The sequence below is a fragment of the Panthera uncia genome, assembly GCF_023721935.1.
Source record: "Panthera uncia isolate 11264 chromosome B2 unlocalized genomic scaffold, Puncia_PCG_1.0 HiC_scaffold_24, whole genome shotgun sequence".
In the NCBI taxonomy this organism is placed as follows: domain Eukaryota; kingdom Metazoa; phylum Chordata; class Mammalia; order Carnivora; family Felidae; genus Panthera; species Panthera uncia.
This window is the reverse complement of record NW_026057580.1, coordinates 92,190,284-92,214,771: the sequence shown is the minus strand read 5'-3', so window position 1 is coordinate 92,214,771 and position 24,488 is coordinate 92,190,284. Positions and strand designations below refer to the sequence as shown.

The 24,488-nt window shown below is 42.4% G+C and overlaps 1 protein-coding gene across 1 annotated transcript; it reads left to right on the top strand.

Annotated features, from left to right (window-relative positions):
• The first annotated feature begins 37 nt into the window (after positions 1 to 37).
• Positions 38 to 22,117, top strand: IFNGR1 (interferon gamma receptor 1). Its single transcript, XM_049654437.1, has 7 exons — positions 38 to 265; positions 10,678 to 10,792; positions 11,495 to 11,658; positions 13,690 to 13,859; positions 15,993 to 16,179; positions 18,937 to 19,064; positions 20,981 to 22,117. The coding sequence occupies exons 1-7, from the start codon at positions 181 to 183 to the stop codon at positions 21,539 to 21,541; spliced, it is 1,410 nt and encodes a 469-aa protein (XP_049510394.1). The 5' UTR covers positions 38 to 180; the 3' UTR covers positions 21,542 to 22,117.
• Positions 22,118 to 24,488: the final 2,371 nt, after the last annotated feature.

Below are 24,488 nucleotides of genomic sequence, written 5' to 3'. Positions count from 1 at the left end.
CGCCCCCCGGGGCCCCGCCTTCGTGCTCTGGCCCCGCCTCTCCACTCTGGCTCCTCCACTGCTTGCGGGTTCGGCCTCCCCTTGGAGTGTTGGTCCTCTGGTCCGGAAGTGACGCGGGGGTCGGCTTGCAGGCTGGACGCCCTATTCTCAGGGCCGCACCTCGAGGCACCCCCGGGCAGCATGGCTCTCCTCCTTCTGCTCGTCCTCGTCTTCCAGGTCGGGAGTAGGGCTGAGATTAACGCCGCGGATCTGGAGCTGTCTTCGGGTATGTAGCTCTCGGCAGGGCGGCGGCCGGTGGGGGGGGGGGGGGGGGAGGGGACCGGACTAAGGAATCTGGAAGCACGCCCCGCGCGGCCGCGTCCTACTTAGCCTCAGACCTCGCACCGGGTTCCCGGTCGCCCCGGAACGTCTTCGCGACCGCCGGGAAGGCCACGCAGGTCTGCGCCGTCCGCGGACTTAAGTTCCCTTTTTCTCTCCTCTTCCGTTGTTGCCGAAATGACAAAACTCGCCTCTCGGTCCTCCAGTTCTTTTAAGTCATTTTCAAATAAGTGAGTTTCCCGATCAGCATTTTGTAGACGGTGGCCAGCGCCCATGACTTAAATATTCTTAGGGTGGACCCAAAATCCTTAAGAGAGAATTGTTCTCTCTCCAACTGAGAATCATTAAGTGGCAGTGACTGGCCATCTTACATCTAAGTCTGCAAGTCGTGTAGTGCGTGAATTCAGGAGCCGATTTGTCAGGCTATGCGTCTCTTCACTTAGCTTAGTTCCTCCGAGCATTTTTTTTTTTTTTCCTCCTGCTCGCTGAGATTTCTCCGGAAATAAGTGCTGGGAATATGCTTTCCAAAGCTCCGTGTAATGGTGATTAGGAACTCCAGTGAAATCAGCGAATCTTTCCTGCAACAGGGTTAAACCTAAAATATCAGAAACCCATCAGTCTTGAGTGTCTGTTCAGTGCCCACAGTTAGCAGCTGCCTGGAAGGGGTCAAGGAGACCCACCCTCCTGCACCGTTGGCCAACTCTGGGTCCGAACCTCTGTATTATGACTTCCTCTGTGAGCTCCTGTTAGGTGTGCTGTATTCGTATCCAGCTGTCCTTTGGACTGCTCTATAAGAGTCACACAAATAAGCAATTAGCCATTCCTTGGGACAGGTATTGTTCCAGACGTTGTCAATACAAAAATGGGAGTTACTCGGTTTCTATTTTCGAGGATCATGATTAGATAGCTAACAGTAAGTGCTGGGTACACACTGTTAACTTCTCATCCCATCCCGTTTTCACAACAACCATATGAAGTAGGTGCTATTGGCATCTCCATTTATGGAAGAGAAATCAAGGCACAAAGAGGCCTGCCCCACTTGTAGAGAGGTCACTGGTACTCAGTAGGGAGCTTGGCAGCTGGGCTCCAGAGTCCAAGTTTTTAACCACTCTGCAAACTGCCATTACCTAGGGCAGCTTCGTTGTCTACAAGGACAGTTGCCATATATTGTGGTAAGAGCCTGGACTTTCACACAAGCTACTGGAAAGCAAGATAGAGGTACCTGACTCCGACGAGGGGATTCAGGGAGGACTTCCCAGAGAAACATCACCCCAGAGTTGAAGCTGGAGCTGGAGGTAGAGAGAGACTTGTGTGTGCAGAGGGAGAAGTGTGAAACAGCATGTTGAATTAGTGGAATACTAAGGGTTATCACTGTAGAATAGGTGTGTGAGGATACAAGGGAAGTTAAGATAGGGAGAGAGGTAGGAACCAGTTAATGAAGCGCATTGTCACGTGTAAGAGACAGCAGCATAGCATTGGCTAACCTAGGCAAAAAGAAGAATTTATTGGCTTAGAGAATCCAAGCAACAGTTAGAAAGGCGTAGATGCCATCTGGGCCTCAGAGAGCTGAACCAGTCAGTCAAAAGTGCCAAGACACTCTTTTGCTTATTATTGACTCTGGATGTGGATACCTTTTCCTACTTGGCAGGAACCATGGATGTTGACAGCTTTTGGGTTTTGACATCTTGCAGCCTCCACCGTTCTGACAGAATCCCAGGGGAAGGCTCTGATTTGCCCAGCTTGGTTGGGTCAGCCACCAGCTGGCATGGGAAGGACCATGTTACAGAGGCTGGTGGTAGGGGAGTTCCCAGAAGAGAAATAATGTTCCTGAAGGGAGTACTGGTGCTGAGCCAACAGAATAATATGCTCACTCACTATACCTTGCTCAAGTTGGTGGGCAGTCACTGGATTTTAAGAAGACAAATGATTTTATGCAGGATCAGTGAAGCCATTTAGAAAGACCGTTCATCTTACACAGTAGTTTGGGGGTAGACCCAAAAGAGGGAGGCCAGTTATGCCGCTGCTTAAGTGGGGAGGAATTGATGAAAAGGGCAGTTTCAATGGAGAAGAGATGCCAGTTTGAAAAACATTTAAAAGTCAGAGTCAGCAGGAGTCGGTGTTTGGGTGTGGGAAGAGAGGAAGAGGGTATCTAGGGTTCCTGATGTAGGTGGAGCATTAAACTATGTGCCACGCCTGTCTGAGTATGGCCCCTCCCGAGCCAGGCTATCTTGCTTTCCAGTAGCTTGTGTGAAAGTCCAGGCTCTTACCACAATATATGGCAACTGTCCTTGCAGACAACGAAGCTGCCCTAGGTAATGGCAGTTTGCAGAGTGGTTAATTAAGAACTTGGACTCTGGAGCCCAGCTGCCAAGCTCCCTTCTGAGCACCAGTGACCTCTCTACAAGTGGGGCAGGCCTCTTTGTGCCTTGATTTCTCTTCCATAAATGGAGATGCCAATCGCACCCACATCATATGGTTGTCGTGAAAACGGGATGGGATGAGAAGTTAACAACCGTGCCTAGCACTTGCTGTTAGCTGTATAATCATGATCCTCAAAAGCAGAAACCGAGTAACCCCCATTTTGTGTATTCCAACACCTAGAACAATGTGGGCCCCCTTGTGATTACACAATTTGCATATCCTTGAAGCCAGCCCTGGGAGTGTCGCCTGTCTGCTCCCATAGGAACATCTACTCCTATGGCCTTCTGTACCCCAGCGTTTTGCAAACACAAGAGCTAGTGACCCCCCCCCCCAACCCTCCTTTTTTCAGTGCATTTTCAATACATTTGCCTAGATTTTTACGGTGTATTTCTCTAGTTTGTGCTGTGTTCCCTAGGCTTTTAAAGTTAGTTTAAATGTAAAGTCTCAAAAAAAATAAAAAATAAAAAAAAATAAAATAAAATGTAAAGTCTCCAGAGATTAGGAGGAAAACCCATTAGGACAACCTACTTCTGGCTCTTGGCTAGCTTCCTTGGCTCACCAGTGCCTGACACTTAATACACACTCAGTGTGTATCTTATAGCGTTGAGTTTCACTGGTATATTTAGTAGTTCATCTCAGATGAGGGAATCTGGCAGGAGCAGGGAGGCAGGCAAGAGAATATAGCCAGTCTCTGCAAAATCTAAGTGGTTGGAATGTATTGTGTTACAGTTATGGGCTTTTGTTAATATTTCTTAGGGAATGGATAGGGAGAATGAACCCATGTGTGCTGTCTAATGATCAGCGGTGTTTTGCTTTTCATACGGTTTTACCTATAAAAGTAGTATATATATTTTGAAGTGAATCAGTGTCTCCCTTCTTAGAGTTTTCTCTTCCACTCTGGGTATTACCTAAAGAGCACACTGTACTTTCGCACAGATATGGGGCTCTTAACTTACCTTCTCCACTGATAAAGTAGAGAAAGCCTCTTTTCTGACTTGAGGATAATGTTCTGGGTGTGCTTGAATTTTTCCTGATTTTCTTTGGATCCTATTTTTACTTATTTCAGAAATTCAGAATACTTACGACAGTGCATTCTAATTATATTTATTGAACAGGTTAATAGTTTTCTTTTTCAGCTTATTCTGAAACATGATCCGTATGGACTTTGAAAGGTCCACAGTTTGGTTCTATATCTAGGAAAACCTCAAGCTATCTAATACAATGTAGCAGCACCTTGTTATTATAGGAACTAGACCAATGCTTCAGTGGTTCCATTTTAAGTGGACAGAGAAACAGAAGGAGAATTGAACCAGAATTAAATGAATTCTCGACAGGAAGGAATCCGTTTCCTTACAGTTTTCTTACTACGGGAGTCCCTTTATTTTGGGTTATCCCAACACATAGTAATCAGAATGGTAAATACCCATTCAGTCGTGTCCATTCCAAAGAAATCATTTCCTTTCGTACATGGTTCAGATTTCACAGTGGCCGTCATATAATTGCGGTAGTATGATAAATCAGGTAAAACTACTTGAATTAGATGCTTGTGAAGTCATCAGCAAATAATCATCTCCAATTCCAGTTCATATATGGAGGTCATTTTCTTATTTTATTCAACTATGACAAAAATGATGCTTCAGTAGCTTTTCTTAACTAAAACCAGCAAAACTTTACAGACTGTCTTGCCTTTAAGTAGCTTCTCTAAGCCTTTGTTCTTTCATTGGTAAAAATACGTGTAATAATCTCAACTCCCTCGTACAATGGTTTGTGTGGGTTAACTAAGACAATGCATAATAAAGTGGAGCACATCCGACTCTTGATCTCAGCTCAGGTTTTGATCTCAGGGTCATGGGTTCAAGCCCTGTGTTGGGCTCTGGACTGGGTGTAAAGCCTACCTAAAAAAAAAAAATATATATATATATATATATAAATATATATATTTATATATATATATAATTAAATTTAAAAAATAAAGAAATCAAACTTATCCATTTCAACTATGAGAAATTTAAAATAGGCTCAGCCGCTCACTTGTTCTAGATGAAACTGAATAAATGGGAGCCTGTGTAAAATCCTGCATTTCAGGTCAGAAAGTGGCTGAGCAGATGTTTATTGGATAAGCACTAACTGGGTGGTGGTTTGAGTAAAAGATCTGGGGGGATGGGGTAATTATAAATTCAGCACAAGCCACTAGTTGATATGTCCATCTGTTTAAGAAGAAGAGGAAGAATAGTATTTCATTCATGTCTGTCGTATTCTGGGTTCCACAGCTTAAGAAAGAGTGAATGCTAAAACCAGATCCGGAAGACACACAGGAAGACGAGCAGACTGCAGAGATATTAAGAGTATTGATCGTATTGATCCAGCTGAGGAACTATTTTGTAGAGAGTAATAATTTTATTATGGACAATAATTATTTTATTATTTGAACCCTTAGCTCTGACACTTTTTTTCCGAAGGTATAAGAAAGCAACAGAAGCAGAAAACAGACTGTTTTTGTATTTGTTTCACAAAGTGATGGATGATTCAAAGCCCGAAAAGACTGAAATGTTTGAATTAAAAAAATGTATTTTCATGTACAAAACTTTTATGAACACTTGAAACATGTGCAAGAAACATGTTCAAGAATTCTTAAAATGTCTTTATTTTTAAATCTAGAGGATGCTGCTTGGGCAGCTGGGTGGCTCAGTCGGTTAGGTGTCCGACTTCAGCCCAGGTCCTGATCTCACAGCTCATGGGTTCAAGCCCCGCATCGGGCTCTGTGCTGACAGCTCACAGCCTGAAGCCTGCTTTGGATTCTGTGTCTCCCTCTCTCGCTGCCCCTCCCCCACTCATGCTCGCTCCCTCTCTCTCTCTCTCTCCCGGAAATAAATAAGCATTAAAAGAAAATTAAAAAAAAAAAAATCTAGAGGATGCTGTTATTTGCTAAGAGAAAAATTTGGAAGGCATTAAGAAAATAGCCATTTTGGGGTGCCTGGGCGGCTTCATTGGTTGAGGGTCCGAGTCTTGATTTCTACTCAGGTTCTGATCCTGGGGTCATGGGATTGAGCCCCGCATCGGGTTCCATGCTCGGCATGGAGCCTGCTTAAGATTCTGTCTCTCCCTCTGCCCCTTTCCCCTGCTTGTGTGTACTCTCTCTCTCAAAAAAAAGGAAAAAATTAAAAAAAAAAAAAGAAAATAGCTATTTTGTCAGCTCTATACAAGTTTTCAGGAGGTCATCATAATATATTCTGGAAAAGAAATGCATAAGTCTTGATTTGGTATTTTTCACTTTTTTCCCCTGAATTTCTCATGTCATTTTTCAGTTTGCAATGAAAGAAGAACCCTTTGTAAAAACATCTTACATGCGTATAAGACCCCTGCATGTAAAAACATGCAGGTGGCCCTGCATCTTTCATTTGGGGAAAGTGTTAGAACTTTTCTCTGACAGTTGTTCATTCACAGAAGGGTCTGGATGCTTTCATCTGGAGCATTTGTGTTTGACCTGTAGTGTCAGATGGCGTAGAATCCCCCAAAACAATTTAATTCCTGACCCCTGTATCTTTCTTTATGCTTCTCAGCGTGTCCTTCCCGTAGGGAGGTTGGCAGGCAGATTGTCAAACGGATGTCTTCAGACTGCAGAGCTCTGTTCTGCCTTAGATGTGCCCGTCTTTTATAGTCTTTGCTGCTGTGTTCACATTGGTGAAGAGCTCCTGTGGCTGTCGCTTTTTCAGTCACGGTGCAGATGCTGTTGGTGGTTATGGAAATGGGGGGGGGGGCAGGTGCAGCCTGTACTCCGGTTAGCATCCACGCAGAAGAGACCTGGAGATGTCTGTAGTTCCCTGCTTCCCCTCTGCTGCTGTCCCCAGCAATTAGAACAGAGCCGTTCTGGCTTTTGGTCTTCGGTGACATCCCCATTGCCCTGTTTTGTGGCGCTGCTCCCTCACCTGCTGATCTCCGTCAGTTTTTCTGTCCTCCTCTTGCTCTTTTTCCATATCCTGTCTCTCCCAAGAGAGAGGATTTCCTGTTTATCAAGAGGAAACAGTTGATTATAACCAGAACTCTCCCTCCCCCCCCCCCCCCCAGCGTGATAAAGAACTGATTCTTCTTTCCTCTGTTTAGTTTTGTTAAATCCCCTAAGAGGCATCCTGGGAAGCAGATTTTAAAACAGCTGAAGTTCATTCTGGGTCGTTTGTAGACACAATGTATCAAATAACTGAATCCATTTCCAAAAACAACCGGAGTCCCAGAAAGCTAGTTGGGCATTTTCCAGAGAGGGAGAAATCCGTAACATTGTTCAATTTCATTAGATACTCTAGTAGGATCTTTCCCTAAACTCTATAGATAATCCTCATGCTGTTTCTCCACACATTTTTATTGATAGAAGGTAAATTTCTTATGAATAGAAATTTGCTGTAAGCCTTCATTATTTTAATTTGAATGTATAACAGTTTAAACTTTAGGTCACAAAATTCTGAAACAACGAGAAAACTACTCATGGCTGTTTACTGTACGAGTTTGGCAAATAATGACAAAGGCAGATGTGTAATAACCACACAGTTTCTCTTCTGGTAGCATTAAAACCACAGGTTACTTCCGAGTTTCTCCTTTACTATAATGGTAATGCCTGTCTGTTACAATCCATTGGACCCTCCTCCTTCCACTACCTGCCTGTCTTGATTGCTTTGAAAGCTGTGACTTAAGCCCTTATTCTAGTCTAACCAGGGCAAGCTTCTGCTTAAATTATGGGAAACCCCATTTGATTCACATTAAAAACTAATCTGATATACACATCCACTGTTCTGTGTGGTTTTATAATTATGATTCAGTAACTTCTTAAATATAAATGCACTTTACTTAATACTCTTATATAGGTTGGCTTCTATATGCATGTTTCTCAAATACAGGAATCTCAGTTGGAGTCTATACAATTTAAAAGTCATTCCTATTGGGCATATATATATATATATATATATATATATATATATATTTTTTTTTTTTTTTTAAAGAGATTCAAAAGGCAGTGAAGAACTCACTTTTACTGGAAACTGGAGGAAGTCAGGTCCTAGTTACCAGAGGTAGAAAGCTTAGCCACGCTGTGGGCTTTCAGGAACAGGGAGTCTGTAGAATAGGAAATGTGCCTGGTGCCCGGCACAACCTGGCGGGGAGGTCTCCGAGCAGTGCTGAAGGTGCCACGTGGTTTCTTCTTGCTTCTTAGAGTAAAATGCAGGACTAGAGAGAGTAGTCAGGAGAATGACTGTTATATAAGAACCAGAACCTGGTGGTTTGAAAATTCTCAGCCTCTGGAGAGGCAAAAGAGGCGGAAATTAAGCAATGGCTTCTGAGAGAATTTCAGATTCATTATGAGTTTTCTTAGCATCCAGTACCTATCTTAGGTTGAAAATTAGGTGTATATGTGTGGATATTATTTGATACTAATGTTGAACTGAACCTGGGGCGGGGAGTGCCTTGTATTTCCTTCTCAACCACAGATTATACACTGTTTGAGACTAGGTCGTTTCATGAATTAAGGTGCAAGCATATAAAAACATTTCTAAAAACCTAGAAAAAGAAAGCTTTGGTACCCCCTGCTAAGTAGGGTCATGGTTGCTCTACCAAAAAGCAAAAGAGAAGAACCAGGGCTAAATCTGGCAAGGCCAGTGCTTTCTGGCTCATCTGCAAGGAAATTGCTTAGAGAACCAAAGATGATAGGTACCAACAGCTGTCAGCTGTATTTCAGTAAGAGCAAATGGAAAACTTGCAGGTGTCTGATCACAGGCTGCAGAAAGCGCATACGCAGGATAAGTATGTAGTATCTGAATCTGTGAGACATCCTCCCAGCTTCATAATCTCGACCTTTTGGCACAGATTGTCACACTGTTTAATAAGTAATATGGAAGTTAGACATTTTGGCAGTAATCAAAGCTATTCATTGCGGGAGAAGCCATGAAAAATATATTGGGAGTATCAAAAATATTCTGTTTTTAAATTAGTTTTTCCTCCTAAATAATAAAAAAAAAATTACGAGTACCCTACCACTACATCCAGTAGTGAGAACCAAAAATGTCTCCAGACAGTGCCAAATGTCCCTTCGGGGACAAAAAAAAATCATCTCGTTGAAAACCACTGATATCAAGGAAGAATATAGCCAGAAAAGGGGGGGGAGGAAAGACCTTAGAATTTAATTGTCCATAAGTCTGTATTATTTACCTAAATAATTCTTGATCCGTGTTCTGCTTTAAAAAGGTAATACAAGTGTGAGGGGCGCCTGGGTGGCTTGGTCGGTTGGGCATCTGACTTTGGCTCAGGTCATGATCTTGCGGTTCGTGGGTTCAAGCCCCGCGTCGGGCTCTGTGCTGCCAGCTCAGGGCCTGGAGCCTGCTTTGGATTCTGTGTCTCCCTCTCTCTCTCTGCTCATCCCCTGCTCACACTCTGTCTCTCTCTGAAAAATAAATAAAGATTTTAAAAAAAGATAATACAAGTGTGAAATAATTGAAAATTAAAGCAATGCACCAGCTTGGATTTGAATATTGGAATTTTGGCTTTGGGAAAAAATCTAGGAGGTGTTTCCTTTAATAGTAAGGAAATACCTTATATATGTGAAATTAACACCTCACGTGACAGATCAGGAAATCTGAAATGACTAGCAGTATAGCGAAGAAAGAACCCACACTTCCTAATGTCCAGCCCAGGGAGTATTTTTCTTATTGGAGCCCATCCACGTTATACAACCCTAAGTAATCATCATTATCAGCTGGAGTACCTTTAAAAAAAAAAAAAAAAAACAACACTTTAGCTCTCAGATTTTTTTTTTTTTTTTTTTTTTTTAAGTAGGCTCCATGCTCAACGCAGAGCCCAGTGTAGGGCTTGAACTCATGACCCTGAGATCAAGACCTGAGCTGTTATCAGGAGTTGGACGCTTAACTGACTGGGCCACCCAGGCTCCCCTCTCTTAGAATTTTTGAGGCTGATGATGACTTATGTTTGTAAGCCACTGCACTGACCACATTGCTATTCATTTATTTTAATTGTAATTATATTATGTTTAATGGTTTTCCGATAGGTTGGATTGAATAATCTTAAAATTGAAGTCGTATCACCAACTCTGTATCTTCATGTTCGCTCATAAAGAAGGGAAGGGTGGGAGAGAAGAAAGGAGAAAGAAAAGGAGGAAGGGAGGAGATGTATGTGTATGTTTGTTTTCCAAGGGGTGGTAGACAACAGCCGTCTACACTGAGCAGGGGAATACGTGGCTGCTTTTCATAAATAGTAACAAGATGTTAAAGTGACTTCTGCCTGTTCTCTCATGGGACTCCCATGTTAGCAAACCCTTTCTAAAATGGTTTAAAAGAGCAAAAGGGAGAAGAAATATTGGGCGTGTTTTGTGAAAAGCCCTGCACACCCCAGAGAGCAAAATGTTAGTGAAACTCAAGTGGTGGATGGCTCCTTCAGGCCGTTATTAGGCTGCTATTCCTGGGCTAGAGACGAGGTGCTGAACGTGTGTAACGATACTGAGTAGAGAGTTGAGAGCCCGGATGGTATTTTAGACTGAAATTGGCCATCGCTTGGGGTAGCCAGCTCTCTAGACGTTGAAGGCAATCTGTGGTATCAAATATAGGAAATGCTAGTGATTAAACGAATTCAGGATTATTATTACAACAGGTAGTGCATCTGTTCATAAAAACTCCCGAAACATGAGAGGAATTTATGGCCTTTATGATACTTGTATTTCCCGTGTATCCCAGGGTTGTTTCAGTAATTTAAAGTGAATCAGAACTCTATACATTTTCCAATAAAATTAATTTTTATACATCTCAATTAAATAATTGTACAGTCTGTTCTGGCAAATTCTACCTTTCTTCAAAATACGTATTCGGCTACCATGGCTCTTTGTGAGGTTTTCTAATGTTAATGTTAGTTTCTTACAATTGCCCATTTTACTTTTTGAATCTCTTACAGTGCCAAAACCAACGAATATTGAAATTAAGGCCTATAACTTTAATACTGTCCTATCTTGGGACTACCCGACCATGTCACAGACCCCTGTTTTTATCGTACAGGTAAAGAACTATGGGTAAGTGTTAACTCTTTTCATCCTTTTTATTCTACTTTGCCTAGGTCTTTGTACTTTCCATGACTGTGTTTTGCCCCATCATCTTCCTTTCCCATGTGGCAGAACTTCCTAAACTGCTTGTAGACTTCCAGAAGCTCTAAGGACGCAAATTAGTTATTTTCACAAGACTTCCTGCCTTTTAGTTCTTCTTCCTGTCAAATTCAAGTAGAGGAGTCTCAGCAACTTTCAGAATTTTTTTAAGGCATGACAAATAAAGCTTAGAATTCGTATTAAAAGTGAGGTCATCTTACTTGCCATAGTGAATGTGTTGTTTAGCAGAAAGATGAGAATTTCAGAACAATTTTAGGAGTTCCTGTTAAGAGTCTTTGTAATGTGTTAGGTTCTGCAATCAAGTAATGATTATCGATGTTAATAGAATCTAGAATTGTTTAAAGACCAGATTTTTTACAATTACATATGGAATGTACTTTGTTCAGGTGTTGTATTTTGAATTGAGCCTCTTTATTGTAAAGGAGTTTATAGGACTTCTAACCAGAGTAAGGGCTTCCTCCTTTGTCTGGCTTCTCCGTCCTGTTCTTACTTAGCTCTTTCGACCAGCTACCAGCTCCATGCTGTGAGTGAAAAGCAAAGCACAGACAGAGATGATTGAAGTGTACAGATTAACAAAAGTTACCCTTGTTTCTTTACTCGTCTTCATTTTAGGGAGGCAATCTGGGTTGATGCCTGCAATACCTCTCATCATTCTTGTAATATCTTTTCCGCAATTACCGATCCATCACTTTCTCTCTGGGCCAGAATTAAAGCTAGACTTGGACAAAAAGAATCAGCCTATGCAGAGTCCAAAGAATTTATTTTGTGTAAACAAGGTGAGTAGAATTTTGAAATTTGAAAATACTGACACACATCTTCTGTATGTATTTGCTTTTATTAGCACTTGTTAAAAATTATCGTAGGGGCACCTGGGTGGCGCAGTCGGTTAAGCGTCCGACTTCAGCCAGGTCACGATCTCGCGGTCCGTGAGTTCGAGCCCCGCGTCAGGCTCTGGGCTGATGGCTCGGAGCCTGGAGCCTGTTTCCGATTCTGTGTCTCCCTCTCTCTCTGCCCCTCCCCCGTTCATGCTCTGTCTCTCTCTGTCCCAAAAATAAATAAAAAACGTTTAAAAAAAAAAAAAAAATTATCGCAATGCCCAGGAAACCTTTGGAAGAATTTAGGGAGTTTGTATCTTCCTCTTTCCCTGAGCTCCACAAAATAGGGCTGAGAGGTGCCCATCACTTTGCCCCGTCTAAACCATTGCATTTCTACTCCCTGTAAACACGGATCGGTGCTACCCTGCTGGGCTCTGCACCGGCCTCCCCCGCTCCCCTCCTCCAATGCTCCTTGCTCGGTTACACTTACCGAGGCCAGGGGCACCTGCTCTCGTTCTTCCTCCGTGTGCCCAGTCCCCAAGGCCCTTGGGAATTTTATATACCAACTTAATACATTAAGAAATTTTAGATTTCTGCAGTCTCCTCAACCCCAGTGATTGTTAGCCCTTTCTCCTGCCAGCATCACATCCCCATGGCATACCTGATCTGAGTTATGACTTTAAGCTCCAGAATCTTCAGCACCAATTCCTCTTTTCTGATTGAAATCCTACCTGTAGCTCTACTACCCTCACTTGTGGGTAAAGAAGTGATTAATCATGTGACTCCTCCCTAGTCTTCTAGGCCCTTGTGCCTTGCCATTCAACTTCTCTCCCTTCTTCAGTTGCCACGTGTCTTTCCTTCCAGTATGGCCTTGATTCTGCTCCTACGCTTCAGCTGTGCCTACCCAGTCTCTTCCATTGGCCCTTCCTCCACTTGCCCTTGAAATAATTTTATTCCCTCGAGTCCATGCCTTTGTCATCTGTGAACTGTGCCCATCTGTATATCAGATTTTTCCCACACAGATTTATCAAGGGCACACTATGTGCTAGAAAATATGCCAGGCCCTGAAGATAAAAATAAACCTGCCTGGTACATGGTAAGTGTGCAATAAATATGTGAAGAATAGGTAAATGGCTCACCAGCAAAGTCTCGAGCATCAGGGACACATAATAAATATTTGTCAAGTGAATAAATATCTGGTTTTGATTTTCACTATAAAAATTGAATCTATTTAGCAAACTTTTATAAGAGCCTCATGCCAGACATCTATAGGTGTTGGAGGTACAAAGAGTTTCAGTGAGTGTTCAAAGGTAACTAAAATGCCTTTTCTGAAACATTTTTTAGAGAACAGGTTTCCTTTTTAATCTACCAGAACCAAAGGAAAAGGAAAAATAACAGAGCTTCTATTATGGTAAGGTTTTTTTTTGTTGTTTTTTTTTTTTTACCAGAACTCAGGACCAGAGCTCATGACCCAACTGTTTGTTTTCCTTTAGGACTAGAATTTAAACTGCTAAAGAGAAGTTTAGGTTAGATAAGAATACTTCCTGCTTGAGATTAATTAAACATTTATTAAGAACATTCATTTTTTTAAATTATTTTTTAAAAGTGTTTATTTATTTTAGAGAGAGAGAACAAGCAGGGGAGGGGCAGAGAGAGAGGGAGACACAGAATTCGAAGCAGGCTCCAGGCTCTGAGCTGTCAGCACAGAGCCTGACGTGGGGCTTGAACCCACAGACTGTGAGATACCATGACCTGAGCCAAGATCTGATGCTTAACTGACTGAGCCACCCAGGCGCCCCTTTATTAAGAACATCCAGAATATCATCTAGATCTTTGTGGAATGGTTTAAACATGATCCTGCTTTAGAACAACAACAGAAAGACTAGGTTGATTGATTTTGGCAGTTTTATGCAATGTACTATAAAGTTCCAGGGGAATGCTAATTCTGCATTTTTTTTTTTTTTGTCCCTGCCCCCCCTCCCCCAACCACAGGGAAAATTGGACCACCTGAACTGGGCATCAGAAACATGGAAAAACACGTCATTATTGACGTATTTCACCCTTTAGCTATTATAAGTGGAAGGGAGCCAGTAGCCATATATGGTGAAGAAAATTGTTACTCATTCAAGTACGAGGTGCATCTGAGAATAAATGGAAATGAGGTATGTGTTTCTATTTCGTCTTTTCCAAAATGGCAGGTTTTCTGTTGCTCACGCGAAGTTGTTTCCACATGTGGTGTAACAATAGTAGAATGCTTATGAACATTCAGACAAGACTTACAGATCATAGACCTTACCATAGGTTTTGTTAAGAAACACGACCTAGGGGCGCCTGCGTGGCTCAGTCGGTTGAGCATCTGACTTCGGCTCAGGTCATGATCTCACAGTTTGTGAGTTCAAGCCCCGCATCAGGCTCTGTGCTGACAGCTCAGAGCCTGGAACCTGCTTCGGATTCTGTGTTTCCTTCTCCCTCTGCCCATCCCCCTCTTGTGCTCTGTCTCTCTCTCTCTCTCAAAAATAAATAATGTTAAAAAAAAAAGAAAAGAAAAGAAAAGAAACACGACCTAAACGAGTGCTGGTGGAGGGAACTGGCTTGGAGTTCATCACTAGCACTGGTGTCTTTGCCTCATTTAACAGCATGGTCCTGTTTGAGGATCTTAAACCTGTTTATTTCTGCCCTGGCAAAGTGAGGATCATTTTAATCTTTCCCTCCGCATTGGTAGTGATGTAACGTAACATGAAGCTGTGATCGGAAATCATTGTTTTGGAAACAAAAAGTGGCAGTACTGCGGTGGGGATGTATTTGCATTCTGGCACCGGTGTGCAGCCCACGCCTGGACTGGTATTGTGCTAGTCCATCCATTCTCCACGGCACTGCCGCTGCTTTATTTAATAGTGTTTGTCAAGCACATGCTCTGCGTGTTCTAGACAAACCTCTGGTGATGCGCGAAGCAGGGAAACAAAGCAGGGAGGGGGGAGATGGGCAGCAGCGTTGGGGGCGCTTGTGGTCTTCGGTAGGGTGGTTGGAGCAGGGAAGGTGTTACTGCGGCCAGTGCTGGGGAAGGTTAGGAGGTGAGTTCCACGGGCACGTCTGGGGAGAATGTTTCAGGCAGAGAATCTGGCAAAACCACACTGGGCACGTGAAGAGCAGCAGGACTCAGCAGAGCCCGGGAGCGGATGAGGTCAGAGGTCACTGGGGGGGCCACATCCGGTGGGGCACTGGAAGGATTTGACTTTTATTCTGACTGAGGTGTTGTGCCTCTGGGAAGATTTAAGCGGGAGGAGTGACATCTGACTTAGATTTTTAAAACTTGACTCTAGATGCTTAGCAGAATTGTCCTCTTGACGTGCACATCTAACCATAGTACTTCACCGCTTGAAACCCTTTAGCAAATCCCCACCAGCTACACAGTTAAGGCCTGAATTCCCTCTCGTGGCGTGGCCTGCGAGACCCTCGTGATTTGGCCTCTTGCGTCCTTTCCAGCTTTCTGTCTCCCCGTCCCTTCTCACCCGAATTGTATTTGTGCTTTGGCAAACTGCTGTTGTGTTCTTAGTTCCCTGCAGGTGCCGTGCTCTTTACGGAATGCCCTTCTCCGCCCACTCACCTTTGGCAAATTTCTACTCATTTTCCAATGTTCAGCTGGCATTTCATCTCCCCTTTGAAGTCTTTTCTGACACGGAAGACTGTTTGCTCCTCTGTGGTTTGGATATTCCCAGTTCCATTAACGGTCCCCCTTGCTCTACTCATCACTCACATTTCTTTCGGCTCTGGCGGAAGTTGTTTGAGGTCAGGTACTGCTGTCCTACCTTCGTGTCTTCAGGCCCTACCTGGCACAGGTGATGCGCACACTTTGGCGGAATGAATGGTAAACTGCCAGAGACTGCCTCGGTCCCTTCTGTGTACCACGGCCAAGAGCTGCTACAGTCTTTGCGAAATACCTTTCTTATTCTTCCTACAGATGGGTTTATAGCTCTCCCCACCTGTTTCTAGCACTACTGGAATGGGACTAATGAACATTTGCTGGTTTAACGATGACCAGTGAACATTCTTGCTATTTGAGTTTTAAAATTTATGATCCCTAAAAAGAACATTTTACTGGAGACATTTCATAATGCTGTATTGAAACCACAAAATTGACTTACTATTTGATATCCACAACGCTATTTTCAGACATGGTTCAACTTTCATCCCATATATTCTCTTCAGGGGTTTGATCAGGTAAATGTAGGTGATTTTGTTTGTTTTTGCAGAATAAAAGAAGCCATACGTTTTCACTGTCGTTTGTTCCCATGCAGACCTCATATAAAACGGATGTAGAGGAAGATAACTGCAATGAGACTCAGTGCTATCTAACTGTCCCAGTGTCCTCGTTGGATTCTGAGTACTGTGCTTGGACAAAAGGATTCTCAGAAACATGGCTTGTTACAACTGAACAGTCCAAAGAACTTTGTGTTACCACTTTGGATGGCAAACACATGGAAGGCAAGTTTCTGCTGGTTTTGTCCTAAATACAGGGAGTGATGAGCGAGCTAGGTGTTGAAAAGAGGCAGTTTCAATAAATCTCTGTTCGTTTAAAAATATGCAATGGTTCCATTCCTCAGAGAAGTTCAAAAGTACAAATAAGCTCATTTCTCAGGCATTAAAAGATATAAAACGGCCGATTAAAGAAAGCCACATGATGACCTTTTGACCTAGGAAAGAAAGAAATACAACACCTAAAACTGCGTGCACTTCAGGATTACACGTAGCGACAGAAGTCAGCTTAACTATTTCCACATGGCAAGGTGTTATGTACCCATTACAGTGTTCTTTGTGGGGGTGGCAAGTTTAAAAACTGAATAGCAAAAATATTCATTGGCTTATGTGATGTAAACTGGATAAATACTAGAAATTAATATCCAAAAATAAATATTGATAAGTTTATTTAAAAATAAGTTTATTTCATCATACTTTCTTTGTGTGAGGGGGTACATATAATAGAACTTTAGGACTAACATTCTCAAGGGGCACCTACCTTAGCTGAAATTAGGGCCGTTCTTTGCAGTTATGAAATGTAAATGTTAATTATGGGTAATTTATAAAATCTAAAAAACGAGAAGAAAACAAAATTATCGATAGTTCTATCAATCCAAATATTCAGTTACAGTTTGGTGGTTTTTTTTTTTCTCATCCTGTTCTCTTTTTCTACAGAGCTGTGATCATATTGTATAGTGTATATAATTTTGTGTACTGCTTTAAGTATTTATTATAAGTATTTTTCCATTTTATTTCACATACTTTATTAATTCTGTTTTCTAATACCTTTAGACTGTTTCATCATGTAGAACGTGTATTCTATTTAATGTTCCCCAATTTTGGACTTTTAGATTACTTACAGATTTTTTCTATGATAGATCATGCTTTGATAACTGTCTTTGTGTATATATGATTGTCAGCCTGTTTTTAGAACATATCTCCTGGGAACAAAAATTTTCTGTTACAAGTACCTTTTTGAAGAATGGGAATCTAGGCTGAAGAACTAGACCAAAGGCCTAAAATTTAATATTGATAACTTTTATTTATTTATTTATTTATTTTTTAACATTTATTTATTTTTGAGACAGAGAGAGACAGAGCATGAACGGGGGAGGGGCAGAGAGAGAGGGAGACACAGAATCGGAAGCAGGCTCCAGGCTCTGAGCCATCAGCCCAGAGCCTGACACGGGGCTCGAACTCACGGACCGCGAGATCATGACCTGAGCCGCGAGATCATGACCTGAGCCGAAGTCGGACACTCAACCGACTGAGCCACCCAGGCGCCCCTAATATTGATAACTTTTAGATCATTAGGACAAGGGTTTCAAATAGGTGACTTAAAGCAATGCAGTGCATTTTACACTCTCTTGGATTGTGTTGTTTTGAAAAATAAAGTTCTTACTAACACACAAAATTCTAAATAATGCAGATGCCTTAGATTTAGTTGTTTTTTTTTTTTTAATTTTTTTTTTTAATGTTTATTTATTTTTGAGACAGAGAGAGACAGAGCATGAACGGGGGAGGGTCAGGGAGAGAGGGAGACACAGAATATGAAACAGGCTCCAGGCTCTGAGCTGTCAGCACAGAGCCCGACGCAGGGCTGGAACTCACGGACTGTGAGATCATGACCTGAGCTGAAGTCGGACGCCCAACCGACTGAGCTACCCAGGCACCCCGCCTTAGATTTAGTTTTTAAAAATGTGGTTTACAAACTGGGCTGGCACGGTGGCCACATGGTGGCACCACTGTGGCTCAGTTTCCCTGCCTGCCTGGACTGTGCTTCTAAACACAGCGCTGATGTTAGTTATGTCATTATCTGATCTTTACTGCCATAATAACTTCGTTTTTTCCACATCCTATAAAATGTGTTATACAAGCATTCCCTTAGTAGCAATTTCCAGAGTCGCTGTTCCAAAAAGGTAACTTTGAAATCGAAATCAAAGGTAATAAGATGCCGGTAGAGAGGTCAAACACCACTGTGATCTGTAGAGGACTGTTCATTTGAAAGAGAGGACTGTGCAGCTAGAACGCGGAAGATTGTGCTTTGAAAATAAAAAGCAGCATTAGAGCAGAATACACAGCAGTGATTATAAATGTGCTCTGAAACAAATCTTTCCCACTGTATGTTTCTTTTGCCTTGTTAATGGAGAGAAAACTGTAACTCTGGAAACACCCTATATTCAGGGCATGAAGAAAACTGTTATGAGGGGCGCCTGGGTGGCTCAGTCGGTTAAGCGTCCGACTTCGGCTCAGGTCATGATCTCTCAGTTTGTGGGTTCAAGCCCCACGTCGGGCTCTGTGCTGACAGCTCAGAGCCTGGAGTCTGTTTCAGATTCTGTGTCTCCCTGTCTCTCTGCCCTCCCCCTGCTCACTCTCTGTGTCTGTCTGTCTGTCCGTCTCTCTCCAAAAAAAGTAAACGTGAAAAGAGATTAAAAAATAAAAAAGCAAGAAAACTGTTACGAAAAATCTGTTCTAGCCACTTTGCATCATGAAGGTATGGTTGCAGAAAGTGGAGAATCGCAGAGCTGGAAAGAATCACCTTGGTCTCTAGGACAGGCTCCTGAGTCTTTGGTCACCTCACCTGACTTCTACGGCAAGTGCTCTTTGCAGTCCGGACCATATTAATCACCTGACGGGCAAAGCACTAAGGCTTTATAACTATTTCACAGATACAGCAGCATTCCATCTTAATTCTAATTTGTGATTTTTCCCTTTTTTTTTTAGATTCTGTTTGGGTTCCAGTTGTTGCCGTTCTCTTCCTTTTTGTAGTTCTTGTCGTGGTATTTGTATGTTGTTACACTAAGAAGATTAATCCCTTTAAGAGAAGAACCATCATGTTACCAAAGTCCCTGGTAAAATATTTAAATATTTTTCTTTAATTGTATATACTAACACGTTAACTTGGACCTTTTTGATAGTTGTTTAATTTTTTAAGTAGAATGATGTTCAGCAGCGTATCACCTATCGTCAGTCACTCAATCTACCACCCATCCAAAATGCCATAATTTTTACTACACATCGTGTGCTTTCGTATATGCACAAAACAAGAACACGATTGGATAAGTCTGTTAAGGAGCTTCAAGAGTAGTGGGAGAAAAAGATAAGTATTCAGTGAGTGAACAGTGTTCAAACACAGAGCTTTCCACACAGGCCAGCAAGGACTTCATCCACCTTTGGAGGGTGCTGGTTAGTTGTGGCCTTTCTAGAGGCAGTGAGGCTTGAGCAATCTTGATGGAAAGACAGGAGTTTATGCAGGTACTGAGAGACAGTATGTGCCAAAGCCCAGCATCAAGAAAGCGTGGCGTTTGAAAATCTCAAAATACAGAAACACTATTGTTATGGTTGGACTGTAGAAGAAAAGGCGGTCACACATGAGACTGGAAGTTTCACATTTTAATGTCTAGTATTTAAAAGCCTTTGTGTGGACGCCTGGATGCCCTGGGTGCAGTTGGTTGAACATCCCGACTTTGGTTCAGGTCATGATTTCACGGTTCGTGGGTCTGAGCCCTGTGTCGGGCTCCGTGTGGACAGTGTGGAGCCTGCTTGGGATTCTCTGTCTCCCTCTCTCTCTCTGCCCCTCCCCTCCTCGTGGGAAATAAATAAACAAACATTCAAAAATAAACATGATTTATTTCTCTCAAAAATAAATAAACATTCCAAAAATAAATAAAAGCCTTTATGCAATGAAAAGCCCATTTACAGGTAACAGGATCATAGCTACTTGGATGAAATATAACAGGAACAATATCCATGATACGCAAAGGAGACTTTTCAATTTGTACTGAAAACACCTTTCTCTCAACAGGAGAGAATTCACGTGTGAATTCTAGTATTTGTCCATACTAAGTAAGTAGTTAAGTAGAACGCAACCTTGCAGTCCACAACTTTACACGCACTAGAGAAGGAAAAATAAACCTGAATATTCAGTACTTCCACTAGTAGTAAACTGGTGTAAAGTGGGAAAAGTAATCCAGCGCTGGTGGGAAGGTAAACATATAATGGGTAGAGGGTGTAGGAGTGTCATAAACGTGCCACAGCCTTTGACTTAGTAATTCTACCTTTAAGAAATTATTATTATTTTTTTAATGTTTAAAAGGCAGAGAGAGAGAGACTGAGGGAGAGAATCCCAAGCAGGCTCCTTGCTGTCAGTGCAGAGCCTAACGTGGGGCTCATTCGCATGAACCACGAGATCATGACTTGAGCCAAAAAATCAAGAGTTGGACACTGGACTGACTGGGACACCCAGGCGCCCCAAGAATTTATTCTTATAAAGCCGCTTCATAAATAAAAAGATGTGTAAAAATGTTCACTTCAGCACGTTCCATAAATCATAAAAATAGGGAACACTTCAATATCTACGATTAGAGAAATTGCGTTAATCAATCAGGATAGAGAAATCAGGAGGCAGTGAAGATTATAATAAAAATTGTAATTATGAAGGCGAATGGTAAGAATATTCTATAAGTAGGTATTCTCCGGCTATAGATGTAATGTGCATACGTGTGAAGTCACATAGAAAAAGCAACATGGACTAGTTGGATGGCGGATGACTTTTTAAAAATTCTAAAAACTTCTTCTTAATCTTAATATAGTATATTTTATTAAAAAGCAAGAAAAGGCAACCACCAGATGCCATTATATTATTACCATAAATATACCATTTGGTGGTATATTTCATTGACCATTATTCTTAGAGCATTTCTTTCTAAGGATGTGCACTTAAGTTTAATAATTCATTATGTTTCATCATTCATTTTTCTTCCCTTAGCTCTCTGTGGTGAAAAATGCCTCTTCGGAGACAAAATCTGAATCGAAATGTGTATCACCCATCACCTACCAACCGATTGTCTCAGAAAATGAGAAGATGGTCTGGGAAGAGCAGTTGTCTCCAGCGACGATTTCAGATCTGCCCGCTGAAGACAGTCTGGAAAAAATGGGACAGCACGAAGAACTACAAGTGGTGACCCCTGAAGGGACTATTTCTGACATGGCTCCTGATAGCCCTCAGACCCCGGTAATGAGAGAGAATTCTGTCCGTTCAAATAGTAACCAGTCTGAAACCTGTGTTGTCGCTTTAAACTCCTATCACTCCAGAAATGGTTCCGAGAGTGGCACTGTGGAATCGCAGAGCTTCTCGGACTCAGAATTTCCCCCAAGTAGTAAGCCTGAAATAAAGACCGAGGAACCGGAGCCCGTAATGCTGAGAAACACGACCACCTCCTTTGGTTATGACAAGCCGCACGTATTAGTGGATCTGCTGGTGGATGAAGGCGGTAAGGAATCCTTGATTGGTTACAGACCTACAGCAGATTCCAAAGAGTTTTCCTGAGATCAGAGAAGATGCGCCATCCCGGAAGGATCTACCTTTTTCCCCAGACGGTTTTTCTGCCTCGATTTCATGAAGAGATCATGATTTGAGAAGCCGTTTCTTTGTCGACATTCACCAAATACAGTAGTATCTTGGTTTACATAAAGGGCAAAGAGCCTCTGTGGCACTGTCAGATTTGGCCCGAAAACTGCAGAAGCTGTAAAGAAACAAACCGTTGTCACATAGGAACTTTTCCATCCAGCTTGCATTATCAGCGAACACGCTAAGAATCCTGCTTCCCACGACAGTGGGTGAGATGCCTCAGGTCCTTTCTAATCACTTCCAGTTGTAAACTAGTTTCGTTTTGTTTTGTTTTCCTTTTCTGTGCCCTAGCATGTTATTTGTTTTTGCAAGTCTATGTCCATAGTATTTTTAAATGCTCACTTTGAGAAGAAATCGTGAAAGTTTTCCAAACGTGAATTCAAAATCTAATTCCAGTCAATAGACTTCATAAAGAATATGTAAATACACACATGTATATATTTTGTATGGAACGTTGTATTTAGATATTTGTAAATAAAGTATGTTTAAAATTCATTTTTGTACTCATTTATTCAAGCACTCAGGCAGTTAACCTGATTTTTTTTTATCCATTTGCTTGTTTCCACGTAGTAAGGCTATAGAATTGTTTCGTAATTATTCATATCTAATCTTCAAAGCAGTCCTAAAATAATCTAATCTTTAAGAATGGTCCTTTTATGTCTGTACTTCTTTTTTTTTTTTTAATTTTTTTTTTTAGTGTTTATTTTTGAGACACAAAGTGCAAGTGGAGGACGGACAGAGAGAGGGAGACACAGAATCTGAAGCAGGGCTCCAGGCCCTGAGCTGTCAGCACAGAGCCCGACATGGGGCTCGAACTCACCAACTGCGAGATCATGACCTGGAGCCGAAGTCGGACGCTTAACCAAGTGAACCACCCAGACGCCCCCTACGTCTGTATTTCAATATTTAGCATCCAATGTACAGAACATTGTCCCAAGCTCTTTGGGGAAGAAACAAAAAGGCAGATTTTTTTTTGCAGAGTATTAAGATTGAGGGGTCTCTAGCATAACGATGGTGGTCAAAGCCATTGGGGTGGGTGGGAGCCCTGAAAAGCATGTAGTATGAAGAGAGAGTCCCAGCAAGAGGCAAACCAAGAGTTGATTTCTATATTACACAAGGAGTTCCTGGGAATTACTAAGAGGGTAGTAATTTTAAGATTCAAATGAATTAATTGACCCCCCCCCAAAATTTTTAAATACACCTCTCTGAGTAAATTAACAAACCATGTAGAACTATTTCTCTTCACTTAAAAGTACAGATGAAGGGGTGCCTGAGTGGCTTAGTCAGTTAAGCGTCTGACTCTCGATTTCAGCTCAGGCCATCATCCCAGGGTTGTGGGATCGAACCCCATGTCGGGCTCTGTTGAGCATGGAATTTGCTTGGGATTCTCTCCCTCTCTGTCCTTCCCCCTGCTCGTGCTCTCTCAAACAAAGTATAAATGAAGTCTATACTCTCACTATTCAGAGGCAGGGTGAGATTATTTCAGAAAGCTCTAGGGAAAGATCCTTCTTTGCCTCTTCCTAGCTCTCATGATTACTGGCAAACCTCAGCTTGCCTTAAATCTTAGCTGTATCATACCAGCCTCTGCCTCTTGTCACATGACGTTTGGAGCCGAGGAGCAAACAACAACTGACATTTACTGAGTCCTTACTGCATGCCAGGCACGATGCTGAGTGTTTCACATGTGCTATGTCATTACTAAGATCCCATATTACCCATGTTTCATGAGTGAAGAAACAGGCTCAGAGAGGAAGAAGAACCTGTATCTTGTCACATAGCTACCCCAAGCAAAGCCATCTTTTCAAAATAAGGGGAATGAGCACGGGATTACCAGACCAGAAGCTCCAGGAAAGAGAGGGAACCCTACCTGCTGGCGAGAGGCCAAGAACGGCATGTTACACACAATGGGCAGGGCTGAAGTGTGGGACCTGAGCAACAGGAGGCCCTGATGCCCACCCTGAGTTAGAAACGAGGGCTGGAGAAGGGTGCTCTAAATTCAAATCTCGGAGAAGGATCAATTTCAAATGAGGATGTGGTCTAAGAAACGTCTTCTTTCGGTCGATGTGTTTTCACCCACCGAGAGCCAAGCACGCACCGGTAGCCCCCAGGCTCAAATACGTGTTGGGGTAGTGGTTAATGAAGAGCAAAGGCTCCCAAGTCAGACCCTTGAGTTAGAACCCCGACTTTGCCACTCACCAAGTGATTTACAGCAAGTCCCTTGGCTTCTCTTTGCCCTGCTTTACTAGGTGCAGGTGCACAACATAGTCACGAAATCAGCTCAGAGAGCCGTTCGCGCGGTACTCGCAAGGGCTGTACGCAAGCACCCAATAAAGATCAGATGCCAAAGTGCGGGAAGGAAACCATAATTAAATCTTCAAATTCTTCCTCGCAAACAAACGGACAAATAAAATGAAGGAAAAGCACACGGTGCAACCACAGCATGACAAGGGGACCTAGCTGAGATCCAGCCTCTTGAGGAAGTGACATTTAAGTGTAATGATTCTGCCTGTGTTATGCCACCTATAGAGCTGTTTGTTCCCATCAACTCCATTGTTCTCGGGTAGGGCTCACATGCAGCCAGTCTGACTTCCTCTCCCTGCTCTCCACAGCAGGATTCCTGCTTGACTCCTGCTTGAATGTTCAGGGAACATTGTGGCAGCCGTCCCCCACTCACCAAGCCTGCAGGGAGGACTAATGTTTACCCTGCCTCTGCTACAGGCAGCTGTTTGGCCAATTTCTCTTAGCCCTCCCCACTAGCTGGTGGGGCAGGTATTACACAATTTTTTCCAAGTGAGGAAACCGGGGCACAGCAAAGTTGGTTTTGGATGAACTAGAAACCAAAGAGGTATATCTTGGGAATACAATA